Source organism: Corythoichthys intestinalis, chromosome 8, assembly GCF_030265065.1.
Source record: "Corythoichthys intestinalis isolate RoL2023-P3 chromosome 8, ASM3026506v1, whole genome shotgun sequence".
In the NCBI taxonomy this organism is placed as follows: Eukaryota; Metazoa; Chordata; class Actinopteri; order Syngnathiformes; family Syngnathidae; genus Corythoichthys; species Corythoichthys intestinalis.
In genome coordinates this window covers 53,104,831-53,118,618 of record NC_080402.1, presented here as the reverse complement: position 1 = coordinate 53,118,618, position 13,788 = coordinate 53,104,831, and the positions used below count along the sequence as shown (strand labels likewise).

The following is a 13,788-nucleotide window of genomic DNA, read 5'->3' as shown; positions in this document are numbered from 1 at the left end:
ATGGACTTGAATTGCGTGCCCGCTTGTGCAGTCCCTGTTTTTTCACCTCTTTTATCAACACCATCGTCATTTTGGGGCTTTTTGAAGAAACTTCGGACACTCAGTTGCCTTGACATTTTTCAGAGTAAGGCCAACGACGTCATGCATCAAGAGAGAAAATAGCTAATTAATATGCTCACTCGCCACCCTGTGGTCTGGGGTGTGAATTGCAATCTGTCAAAATGACAGATGGACTTCAGTTTTTTCCGTCACCGTTTAAAAAAATCGGTCAACGACGGAAAATATTCGGTTAACGCGACCCCTGTAAATATCCCATAACACAGTGAGGACAGCTGGGGCTTACAGTCCGGTGCGGCTTATTTATGAACGAATGCCGTTTTCAAGTCAAATTTGGTGGGTGGCGACTTATAGTCGGGTGCGCCTTATAGTCCAAAAATTACTGTAAATGCCCTAATGTGTTCCACAATCCCAAAATTCAGACATAAATCTTTTATAATGCATAAAATGCATCAAAACATGTAACAAATACATGTTACAATTAAATTATTGGACAATAAACATGAAATCTGAGTTGTGCATAAAGTAAAAAAACAAGAATGGAATAAAGAAGAAAAGTTAATACACTCATGTAAAGCTGTTGGAACACAAGGGATGAATACAGAGGATGCTGGGATACACACATACACATACAGTAGAGCTTCCTCTTAGCCAACTGGATGCCAGGATTGCTAGATAATAGCCAATGGCAGAGCAGCAATAAGTACATTCAGTAAACTGCGAGGACCAGCCATACTGTATTTCTGCCTTTCGTATCCTGATTATTTTTTTTGCATAACAAGAGGCAATATTTTCCCATTGGGGCATGTCTTAACCTGAAAATTCTATATGTAGAGACATTCGTAAGTAGCGGTACCACTAGGTCAATTTGGAAAATATTTTAATCGGTAGGCATTTCATTCAAATTGCAGACGTGATCAATCTTATGCAATCGTTAACCTGAGTATGTTTTCATAAACAGCTAAATCGGCAAAACTTGTCCCACCATCCAAATACTTCTGGGTCTCACAGTATATGGAGGTACTGTGGTGTAATATAAAATGTGAAATGAAAGAATATAAAAAACTTGGAAGTCAGGTGGAAAAGAAATGGCCATCTGGATTTTATTGTTTTATCTACCAATGACCTCTCCCTAAATGTGTGCATATGCATGTATGCACATCCACATACACTGTCCACAAGGCAAGCACATGCTAGCAGTAGGTCACACTTTGTTTCTACTCACTTTTCAACACATCTTACACATCACAATTGTGGGAAAACGCAGTGTTCATTTTTGCTTTGTTCACTCCGTTCTGTGAACTTGTCATAATAGTTTATTATTTTCATCATCATTAATATTTGAAATCATAGATGGCGTGATGTCATGCCACGCTTTATTATGCAAGTACCCGCCCACTTTGCTCTCGGCATAAGTCTGCTCATCTCAGAAGAGCTGAAGAGACAAGCAGGCTTGCCGCTGCATTCATCATGTTCAAAGTTAATAAAGTCAGCCAAACTGAGTTTATGAGTCGCTTCAACTTGTTTTGGGAGAAATCCCTAAGCATTTCAGAAATAAGATTTTTGCATGCGCAGGCTCATTTCATGAAGGGTGACTTCCTGATAAGTTTGAGCACTGATACATGTGGTAATTAGTATTAATTATATCACGTGGATGGGCAGGCAATCAGGGATACTTACATTTGATTGGCTAAAATTGCAATGGTCTCGATAATTTTTCTGCCTCCATGTCTGGTGGGCACTTTCTGGAAATACTGGCTTTTATTCATTTTATTTTCTGCTACTACACATCAGAAAATGAAAATATGTGTTTTTTCAGTTTAATAAATAATATTCTTTCCAGTTGGATGTAATTGATATGATGCTGTCTGTCCCTTTCAGACAGCCAGAGCTTACAAGGTTTTTGCTTATGTAATCAGGACTAGGGCTGCAGCTATCGATAATTTTCGTAGTCGATTAACCTATATACTAGTTAGTTCGAATAATCAAGTCGTTGCATTGGGAGCATTTAACGGTTCAATTTTAGGAGATGTAAAACAAAGGCTTGCAAAGATTGCAGTTTCAAAAGAGCATTAAATGTGAATTCAAAATAAAATTCCCAAGTGTTTCTTCAAACTATGCAGGATTTATGCAGGATTGCACTTTCATTTAAAAATAGATTAAAACACCTGAGCCTATCCACAAATGGTAAAAAAAAAAGATCTAATAATAACATAAAAAAAAAGTTAAAAAAAAAAAAGTCAGCTAGCTTAAATGCTATAAAATGCCAATGTTTTTTTTTTCCCCAATGCTCTTAGCAAACCGTTCAAACACATATTCCCACAAAAACTTTCCTTATTTTGGTCTTAACAGGGAGCAGCTTTATTCAGTCATGTTAAATAAGTATGGCCTATTTGCTGTTGCCACCAGAGGGCAATGTATCCACCCAAATCAATAAAACTAAATGCAAACACTTTCAAAACAAAAAAATTACAACGCCACTCTAATTAAACGAATACCCGAAGCAGCAAAATTTGATTCGAAGCTTTTTTTCTAATCGAATTTCTCGAGTCGAGTTAATAGATCAACCATTGCAGCACTAATCAGCATATTTCGGCCATTTTCCTTTGGTGAAAAAAATTGTTCAAACCAAAACTAAATTTAGTCACGTTTCGACTGAAATATTTCAGACACAACTTGTAAATTAAGAGTGTAATGGTATTTGTATTTGTCCCATTATGTGATTTGCAACTTTGTTTTTGAATTTGCCATTGTGTTTTCCAATATGCCGTTGTATTTGGCACTTCAGGTGCCACCGTATTTTTGGGCTGTGGAAAAAATGTATCAATATGTAATGTATCTTTATGGGAAAATCTCACTAGACATACAGCCATTTCGACATATTACCAGGTCCTGGAACTACGGTAATTAAATTCGTATTGAGAGGTACCACTGTACCAATCAAAGGTAACAATGTTTTTTTTTTCCTCCACTAGAGAGCACTCATGCTCTTTGGACAGGGGATGTTTTTTTCCCACAAGAAAATTATATTTAAAAAATTCAGTCAAAATTTGATCACTTGACAGTTCATAAATGGGGACAAAGGAATAAAAAAAAATTCCAAAAGCGGTTCTAAATACTGTATCAGAATGGTAACGGTCCCAAAAACTACTGATTGACATTGTTATCTCAATCAGGCAGAAGACAAAACCGTTACTAATGTTTTAAGATTAAAGGACGGATGATGTTTCAAATGTTCTTCTGGTCTGAATTCGACGACTTTTGTGTCATCTTTTTGGCCTAATATGGTCATGCAATAGGTTATAGTACAGTATAATATTAATAGTTCATTCATTCATTTGTTCATATTCTTTTCAACGATTTTTTTTTTTTTACTTGTACTTGAGTATATTTTTGGATGACTACTTTTATTTTTACTTGAATAATATTATTTGGAAGTAACGCTAATCTTACTTGAGTCAAATTGTTGGCTACTCTACCCACCTCTGCAGTTACACCCCTACTGTCAATGTATACTCAATATTTAGACAGGGATTAGTGCATTCAATATTTGGGATGTCATGTGTAGTTACATGAAAGTGTATTATCACCAGTGTTGTTAATTTTACTTTTAAAAAGTAATTAATTACAGTTACAAATTACTTCTCCCAAAAAGTAATTGCGTTAGTAACTCAGTTACCTGAATGTAAGAGTAATTAGTTACTTGGCAAAGTAACTAGTGATATTTTTTTTTTTTCTCAAAAAAAAAAAAAAAAAAAAAAAAAAAAAAAAAAAAAACACACAGGTCACACAATGTGAAGCTTAAAGTGTTTGGGGGACAATTGGCCCTAGCCCAATTCTTTACCCTCCACTTAACTAGACACAAGGGTATTGCGATAACTAGCTAGTAACCTTTGCTATGTGTGGAAGTCATTTAAAGTTGTGACTCAATCGTTAAAGTTGTTAAAATTTCTCCCGTTATTGCATTAGTTCCCTTCTGTCTACTTTAAACATGTGCAAGTTTTAAAACTGTTTCATCATTTAAAGATAGATTTAAGTAAAGATTTTGCCGATTTAGGAGCATTTTAGATTTTAAAAAATTACTTAGGTTCGCTAGGAAGGATCTCTACATCAGGGCCTTCCTGAGAGGTCTACTGCTTTAAGATGGCGGCTGTTTACAAACGCATGTAGTCCTTAAAACATGTTGGCAGTGCAGCAGTGTCTGTCATTTGCATCTAGTTCTATAATATGATATCTACCGTGTCATGTGGGCGTAGTTTGTCGGCTATGGCTGCAGTCAGGTATTATCGGAGCCACCTAGCATCGCGGTTGCAGCGGCGTCTTCCCCACTCCTGCTCTGCTCTCGTCCCCGTGAGTCCGTTTCTCTCAGACTTTTTTTTTATTCAACCAACTTAGTAACGCATAGTAACGCACGCCTTTCCCGCCTCAGTAACGGTAACGGCGTTGCCAAGATGAGAAAAGTAATTAATTAGATTACTCATTACTGAAAAAAATAACGCCGTTAGTAACGCCGTTATATTGTAACGCCGTTATTAACAACACTGATTATCACTGATGTTGACACTTGAAAAATCCGATTGTTTTAACAATCCAACACTTCCTGTTAGCTTTTAGACACTGCTACCTCATAGCTTCTGCTGCTACCACTGCCCTACCCCCAGCGTCTCCTTCCCTGACCTTATTGCCCTGTGGCTTTGTGGGGGTCTGAGAATGTGTCTCCTTCAGCAGGGCCAGCTGGAGCTACATTCTGTTCAAACAACAGGAGTGCAAAAAGGTCTCACAAAACACTCCTGAAATGAACTGATGAAAGTAAAATTCATGTTTCATAAAGTGGGGCAATAAAGTATTTGGAAGAAAATGATTGTGAAAGTGATCCCACTTAAAGGGACAGAAAACACTTTGAAAAAGTTCATTCCAACGGAAGGAATCTTAATTAAAAAAAAAAAAAAAAAAAAATTAACCCCCCCCCCCCCCCCCCACCAATTTCATTATTCTAAAACTTAAAATGTAATGGGGGAGAAAAACGTAAATATATGCCACAAAGTGACTGCCTGACATGGGGGGGTTGACATTTTATTGATGCTGGTACTGTTTTAGCCAATCAAAACAAGTATCTTATATTGCTCACCTTTTCTAGGGACATCATTAAACCAGCGCTTGAATGTATCAGTGTGTATGCACGTGGATTTAACAGATGTCACAAAATGACTGGGCTCATAAATGGTGCAATTTTTTGTTTAAAAATTATTTTTCAACTATCTGACGTCTAAGAAATTCACAGTTTGCAAACTTAAATACTTTAATACTAAATATGAAGGTCATTTATCCTAGGTGTTGTCTGTGTCAGAAAAGGCCGCTGTCTGTTTGTCCTTTTTTTTTTTTCTTTTTTAACAAAGTTCACAATTTCTCGCACCCAATCTGAATTGGCCAATGAGCTTTTGGGTTTGACTTTTTAAATTCTAATACTTAAAAATAAAGTTGAAACTTAAACATACTGATACGTTATGAGGACGTTATGAATACTACAGGTCGACTGATATGGAATGTTCAAATGCCAATGCCGACACCAAGACCTAAAAAAAAAAAACTTTTCAGCCGATTGCCGATATCCAAAGCTGATTTTGTAAGCCAATATTTCAGGCCCATATACTTTTTTTTAAAAGCACGATTATGAAGGGGCGATTAAAAAAAAAAAAAAAAAAGTTTTAAAAGCTTCAAATTTACAATGATGACCTTATACTGAAAGGATCAATTCGGTCTTTTGCTACCAAACCAACGAACACAGCATTTCTTTTTATGATTATACACATTCAGCAAGAACAGTACATTATTTTCAAATAATTAAACCCACATAACAACGAGATGTAAACAAGTGAGAGTTGAAGAGGATGCTCGCCATGCTCAAGCTAATGCTAACACGAACACTAAGCTAACACTATGAGTTACATTTAGAGTGTATTGATCAATCAGCAAACACATTAAAGGCTAAAGCATAATTGCATATTCTCTCATGCAAGATGAAAAAAAAGTCCATATATCGGTCGACCTCGAATACGATGTAACTGCCCAGATACCCCACATATGGGCTTTACCAATGGAAAACAGTGGCTGTGGTGGGGAACAAATGGATGCTGGCTAAGATTGCTGAATTGCTGACCAAGAGGACAAAAGTCAAAAGGTCTAGAGAAAAAAATATATATTTGTTTTATTCTGATAATTTGCATATTTAAGATATTACGTTTATTAAAACAAATGTTCCAACAGTTACAAGAAACAGCAATGAAATCTATAATACACCCCCGAAAATTAAACTTAAATGTCACCAGTGTTGCCAGATTTGGCGGGTTCCTGCCCAGTTGGGCTATTTTCAAACAGGGCGGCAAAAAGATGACTTTGGCAAGTTTGAACTGTTTTGTTTAGTTTTGTTTTGTTTTGTTCTAACCGTTAAACTCGTATTATATCTGGCATTTGGAGCTGTGAACTCCATGTAACATAACAATAATTTGCGTTAGATGCACTATGATTTTATTTTGTTTAGGAATACATTATAATTCCATTAATTCGTTCGACAGACCGAAAACCTACACTAAATCCTTAATAAATACTGCTGGTACTATTACAAATGGCAATTACACATAGCAAAACAAATTATAAATAATAATAGGAATAATAATTTAATAATAGTAATAATAACCCCTATGATAATCTAAAAATTTGGATTCTAATGTGGGGGATGTGTTTTTTTGCGGTGTACCTGAATGCACCGCGTGGCTGAGTGTGAAAGGAGCATTAGTTACTATTTATATGATGAACATGACGTGCTTTTATTTTGAAATGTGTAACGGAGGTAAGTTCGCTAAACCGCTAACCGTAAGCTTTACACTCGGCAAAAAAAAAAAAAAAAAAAAAAAAAAAAAGATCTTTTTGTCATTGCATATGGTGTCAGTAATCAATGAAATTATTATTTTTTTGTTGGCAAATACTGTCAACCAGCGATTTTTCATGTTCTTGAAGTGTCACCTTTTAACCGCAAGTTGGCGTTTTGGAGAAGACTATTGTTTTATAGCAGGCTAAAGTAGGTTGTCTTTTTTTCCTCATTAGCCTCAATGTAGCAATGCTAATGTTTAAAGTGTTAATATAGATGTGTTTCCTTATTTTGTATGTCTGAACTTTTAATTCTACGGTGTGTTGATGACCAATAAACATCTGTGAAAGGAATTCTTGTATGCCATTAAAACGCACGTGTACACGCACGCACAAATGTATGCACGCACGCACGCGACGATAAAACGCAGCCGTGAAAATTACCGCTGTCATTTTTATTTACCGTGCGATAAATGGACTCCTTGCATATCGCGACAAGCTTAGAAACTTCAATAAAACATGTAGTTAGCTAGTTAGATGGACTTACAATCTGCCAGCTTGTCTCCTGTCGTCTTCCAAAATTACAACTGGGTGACGGCGCTTTAGGTGTTCATTCACGGCCGACGTGCAGCCAAGCTTGGCATTGAAGAGACAGGACATAACAGTGTACTCTCCTTTGTTTCGTTAATAAGTCAATGTTTTGGCCACTCTGGTGCGCTTTTTTGGCTTTGTGCCGCTTTCCCCGCTTGCATACCAATTCTGACATTAAAAAAATCTCCTGACACCACCCCCCCCCCCTTTAAAAATGTTCTCCTCGGATCTACACAATTCACATAGGTCACCCTTTTCTTACTTCAAAACGGCGGATTTCGCCGTAAGGTGAGAGATTTTTATGCCTGAACTAATGTACGAAACATTAAAGAGCGCTAATAGCTGGGGGGGCAGGGTGCATCAATAATGAATTTATAATCGAATCGTAGCCTCTGAATTGTAATCATACCTGTCAAGTTGTACGGTTTCGGCGTAATTTGTACACGTGAGCACTGATTTTTGAATATGTATGCTGTACATTCAAAATCAGTACGTTTTTCGTGCATTACATTTTTTTTTCTCCGTTCGGATTTTGTCGCCGTTTTGGCAACGAGACAATATGCGTTACTATGTTGGTTTAATGACGCGAGAAAAGTCAGAGACACGGAGAGAGAAGAGCGGGAGTGCGAAGGAGGGAAGAGGGTTGTGACGCTGTTGCAAACGCGATGCTAGGCTAGGTGGCTCCAATATGACTGTAGCCGACAGCCTACAATCTATGCCCACTTGATGCTACACTAGATATCACATGCATAGAGAACTAGATGCGAAATGACAGACTTGGTGGCTTTCGTAAACAGCCGCCATCTTAAAGCAGTAGACTTCTCCGAAAGGCTCTGTTTTAGTGAACCTTCCTATCGAACCTAAGTAACTTTTTATCTAAAATACTCCTAAATCGGCAAAATCTTGACTTGAATCTCTCTTTAAATGATGGAACAGTTTTTAAAACTTTCACATGTCGAAGGTAGACGGACGGGAACTAATCCAAAAACAGGAGCAATTTTAACAACTTTAATGGTTGACTCACAACATTAAATGACTTCCGAATCCAAACATAGCAAAGGTTACTGTGTTTTTTTGTTGTTGTTGTTTTTTTTAAATGGAGAAAAAAAACATGAAAGGTCACACCAGTTACTTTGCCAACTAACTAATTACTCTTACATTCAGGTAACTAACTGAGTTACTAACTCAATTACTTTTTGGGAGAAGTAATTTGCATCTGTAATTAATTACTTTTTTAAAGTAAGACTAACAACAGTGGTCAAAAAGATGCTGTCTGCAGAATGAAAAGTGACGAAAGCGGAGATTTTCTTCTGTCAATTTGTTGCAGAACACAATTTGCCCGCAACTATTGCTGATCACTTCTCAGAATTAGCAAAAGAAATGTTCCCTGACTCAAAGATTGCACCGGTAAGTTAATTTTATCAATTGACCTTTTATATTTTATAATTGGACACACTAACGAACTTCCTTCAAGTCAAATTGTATTGCGAGCTGAAGTGAAGCCATCAAAAGACATGACAGAAATTGCCAAAAGTGCAACATACAATTATAAAAAAAGTCACTGTAAATTTTAGTACTGTATTTTTCGGACTATAAGTCGCAGTTTTTTTTTCATAGTTTGGCTGGGGGTGCGACTTATACGCTGGAGCGACTTATGTGTGAAATTATTAACACATTATTGTATCATTTCACATGTTATTTTGGTGTTTTGGAGTGACACTGACGGTTTAGCAAACTTGTTAGCATGTTCTTTCTGCTATAGTTATAGTTATAACTCTTAATACCTATGTTATGTTACCATACCGGGCATGTTTGCATTTCGTTGTTCATCATGTAACATTATCATGCTGCCCACTTATTCAGCATGTTGTTCTCTATTGTATTTTTATTTTAAATTGTTTTTCAAGATGACATATATGTTCTATGTGTTGGATTTTATCAAGTAAATTTCCCCCCAAAATGCGACTTATACTCCGGTGCGACTTGTATATGTTTTTTTTTCTCTTCGTTGGGCATATATGGCTGGTGCGGCTTATACTCAGGTGCGACTTATAGTCCGCAAAATACAGTAATCATGATGTAGCTGAAGATATTGATTGTTCTTTGATTGCACCAGGTTATATGTGACAATATTACCAATAAATTCATATTATTTTAAAAATTAAGTTATATTTTTGTTTCATATTGCACGCTAAATAAAACGTTGTAAGATTAGTCACCAATTTGCATACCTGTCAACCCGAGGCCCTTGGCAATCTTACAAATAGTGATATATGCCCTTACAAATTGGTGACTAATCTTACTACGTTGTATATAGCGTGCAATATGAAATAAAAATAAAACTCAATTTTTAAAATAATATTAATTTATTGGTAATATTGTAACAGATAACCTGGTGTAATCAAAGAACAATCAATATCTTCAGCTGCATCATGATTACTAAAATTTAACAGAGACTTTTGTTATGATTGTATGAAGCACTTTCTGCAATTTCTATCATGTCTTTTGATGGCTGCACTTCATGGCAATTATTCTTGCAATTCAGTTTTACTTGAAGGTATTTCGTTAGTGTGTCTAATTCTAAAGTAAAAAGGTCAATTGATAAATTTAACTTACCGATGCAATCTTTGAGTTAGGGAACATTTCTTTTGCTAATTCTGAGAAGTGATCAGCAATAGTTGCAGGCAAATTGTGTTCGGCAACAAATTGGCAGAATAAAATCTCTGCTTTCGTCACTTTTCATTCTGCAGAATTCATCTTTATGACCAGTGTTGTTAATCTTACTTTTAAAAAGTAATTAATTACACTTACAAATTACTTTTCCCAAAAAGTAACTGTTACCTGAATGTAAGAGTAATTAGTTACTTGGCAAAGTAATTGGTGTTACCTATCATGTTTTTTTTTCTCCATTTAAAAAAAAACAAAAAAAAAACAAAACAAAACAAAAACTCAGTAACCTTTGCTATATTTGGAAGTCATTTAATGTTGTGAATCAATTGTTAAAGTTGTTAAAATTGCTCCCGTTTTTGCATTACTTCCCTTCTGTCTACTTTCGACATGTGAAAGTTTTAAAACTGTTTCATCATTTAAAGATAAATTCAAGTCAAGATTTTGCCGATTTAGGAGTATTTTAGATAAAAAGTTACTCAGGTTCGCTAGGAAGGTTCACTACAACAGAGCCTTTCTAAGAGGTTACTGCTTTAAAATGGCGGCTGTTTATGAACGCCGCCGAGTCTGTTATAGTTCTATATGCATGTGATATCTAGGCGCAGATTGTAGACTGTCGGCTACAGTCAGGAAATATTGGCACCACCTAGCCTAGCATCACGTTAGCCACAGCGTCACAACAAACACTCTTCTCTCTCTTAGTGTCTCTGACTTTCGTCACGTCATTAAACCAAAGCAGTAACGCACATTGTCTCATTGCTGAAACGGTCACAAAATCCGTACGGAGAAAAAAACAAAAAAGGAATGCACGAAAAACGTACAGATTTTGAATGTACGGCGTACACATTTAAGAATCATTGCTCACTTGTACAAATTACGCCGAATCCGTACAGCTTGACAGGTATGAATTTGTAAGGGCATACGTCATGTTTGTAAGATTACGTCACTGTTTGTAAGATTGCCAACGGCCTCGGGGTGACAGGTATCCGTAATCGAATCGTTAGGTGCCCCAAGACTCCCACCTCTACTATACATGCTTGCCTTTTTGCAATAAACCTTTTCCTTGTATACTGACATTATGTACTTCTGCCTTACCTGTGTCTTGTCTGAACTGATGCATGGATTGGAGATCAATAATGTAAGGAGAGAGTCGACTCTCCACCTGGCCGAGGACGACGCTCCCACCGCGGATATCCCCACTCCGAATGGCCGCCTCGATTTGATGGGAGACGGCTGGGCTGTAGGGCCGCCACCGACCGTGTTCGTTCAGCCATTCCCACACCACCACAGCAGAGGCTACGAGCATGTTGTTACTGTTGGCCCTGCAAAGGATTTCAAAGATGAAACGTCAGATTAACAGCAGCACTGTTGTTACAGAAATCTCGGCAATTTCGGACAATCAACTGACAGCGTTACAATACATAGTCGCCTTACATGAATCCGCTGCAGAGCTAACGCCAAGAGAAAGCGGAGCATTCCTCTACAAATAGCCAAATTCCTCGCATGGCCATAAAGCGAGGAAAATCCCAGTACTCCGGCCGGACCAGTCACGAAAAGCACGAACAAAGACCATCTACGTTGACATGATTTTCTTTGCTATCAACCCTGATATATACGCCGATAGTCTCTCGGAAGACTCGTTGATTTAAACCGAAGGCCTTTTAACATCTTCTGCTTCTCAGTCTTGTCCGTAAAAGGGATGTGTTGATGCGGGAAAAGCACGAAATGCAACGTTTTGGCTGCCTGTCGCCGTCGAAAAAAATACGTACTACATAGTTCCAAATTCAAATCCAATAGGATGCCTATATGGCGGCTGCTACTGATTTTTTTCCTCCTATTTGGGCGTAGCTGTCGAGAAAAGTAGCTGCTTCCCACCAAAACGCAGACACAGTTGTAGCGACTCTCCTCCTCGGGTGCAAACCGGATCCGAGAACAAGTTCCACGGGTCCCCGCCACAAGATGACGACCAAGTTGTTTTGCAAAATAAAATATTAATCATAACCAAGTTGCTCTGGTACATAACTATAACTATACTAATTGCGCACGTTGCATCGTTGCGTTTACAGTAATAACGCTTAATCCATTTAACTCTTTGGCTGCCATTGACAGCGATGGACGTCCAACCCATTTTGACTGGGAGCGGCAATCATCTTTCACACTCAAAAATGGATTGTCCATCGCCGTCAATGCCATTAAAAGATGAGCATTCACAGCCAGCCCTTTGCAGTTGAAATTAATTGGATGTCCATGGTAGCTAATGGCAGAAAATGAATACTATGACTTTTTAAAATCAGCTATAGCCCTTTATTGCCAAATGTGTCGCATTTGATACACCTAAAATTTCATGATTTTGAGAGTAATTCAAAATTTTGACATTTCTTTTTGAAAAGAAAGAAAAAAATGATGGATGCAAGTCAACACATGCATCTGCAGGTTCCATGAGAGAAAAAAAAAAAACAGGATTTAGCTATGGTTATAGATATTAGAGCGCTTATTACACATATTCATTTTGACATTTCTTTTTACAAATTTGAAAAAAAAAAAAAAAAAGGTTTCATTAAGACCTTATTTTTCAAATTTTGGGATTCTCTGATAATTGCTTCATGTTGCAGGTCTTTAAGGGTTAAAGCGTTATAATAACAGCGCATGGATGGAGGTCTCAAAAAGTGGTTTGTTCACGTTTTCTTCTACTGGGGCAGGACAATAACTAAAATTACTTCTCCTCTGTTATTTAAGACAGATCAGAATGAAATTGGGAAGGTAAGTAAAGGTTTAAGTAAAAGTACAGGTGCAAAATATACTTAAGTAAAAGTACAAATTTCCAAGAAAATTATTACTCAAGTAAAAGTAAAAAAGTACTTGCTTGAAAATTTCAAATAATAATAATAATAAATTTTATTATAAAGCGCTTTTACCGTAGCTCAAAGACGCTTTGCAGTTGAAACAAACAAACAAACAAACAAACAAACAAAAAAACAAACAAAAAAACGCTCACAAAACGGGCGCAGAACAAAACAACAGAAAAAAATAACTATAAATTAGAAGCCCGTTTAAATAGAGGAAATTTAAACACATTTTTGAATGTGAGAAGATCAGAACAGGTGCGGATTGGTTAAGGGAGTGAGTTCCAAAGTGAAGGGGCAGCAACGGAGAAGGCTCTGCCCCCCAAGTACGGTGTGTTATTTGTGGGGGCAGTGCAATAATGTTTCCATTAGATGAAAATTTACAAGTAAAGTATTTTCTCACGAAAGTTTGGACAAACTTTCTCATTTTGCGTTTTCTTTATTTTCTTGACTATTTACATTGTAAATTGTCACTGAAGGTAATAAAACTATGAATGAACATGTGTGGAATTATGAATTTAGCAAAAAAAAAAAAAAAAGGTGAAAAAACAAAAAACTTATAATATACATTCTAATATCTTCAAAATAGCCACCCTTTGTTCTCATTACTTTTTTACACACTCTTGCCATTCTCTAGATGAGCTTCAAGAAGGAGTCACCTAAAATGGTTTTTGACTTCACAGGTATGCCTTTTCAGGGTTAATTAGTGGAATTTGTGGCTTTATCAATGGGGCTGGGACATTCATTTGGTTTGCATTGAATGAGG

General features: G+C 36.8%; 1 protein-coding gene across 2 annotated transcripts in view; it reads right to left on the bottom strand.

The window, feature by feature from the left end:
* The window catches only part of LOC130920370 (E3 ubiquitin-protein ligase DTX1-like), a 58,649-nt gene that overhangs the window by 43,776 nt on the left and 1,085 nt on the right, over positions 1–13,788 (bottom strand). The window contains exons 1-2 of one of the 2 annotated variants that reach the window (XM_057843544.1): positions 11,614–12,081; positions 11,275–11,501 (exon numbers count right to left, since the gene is read on the bottom strand). In XM_057843544.1, the coding sequence (XP_057699527.1) occupies positions 11,275–11,501; positions 11,614–11,615 (229 nt within the window). In that variant the 5' untranslated portion in view covers positions 11,616–12,081. Of the gene's footprint in view, positions 1–11,274; positions 11,502–11,613; positions 12,082–13,788 lie in introns of those variants that run through there. The other variant, XM_057843543.1, reaches the window with a different exon arrangement.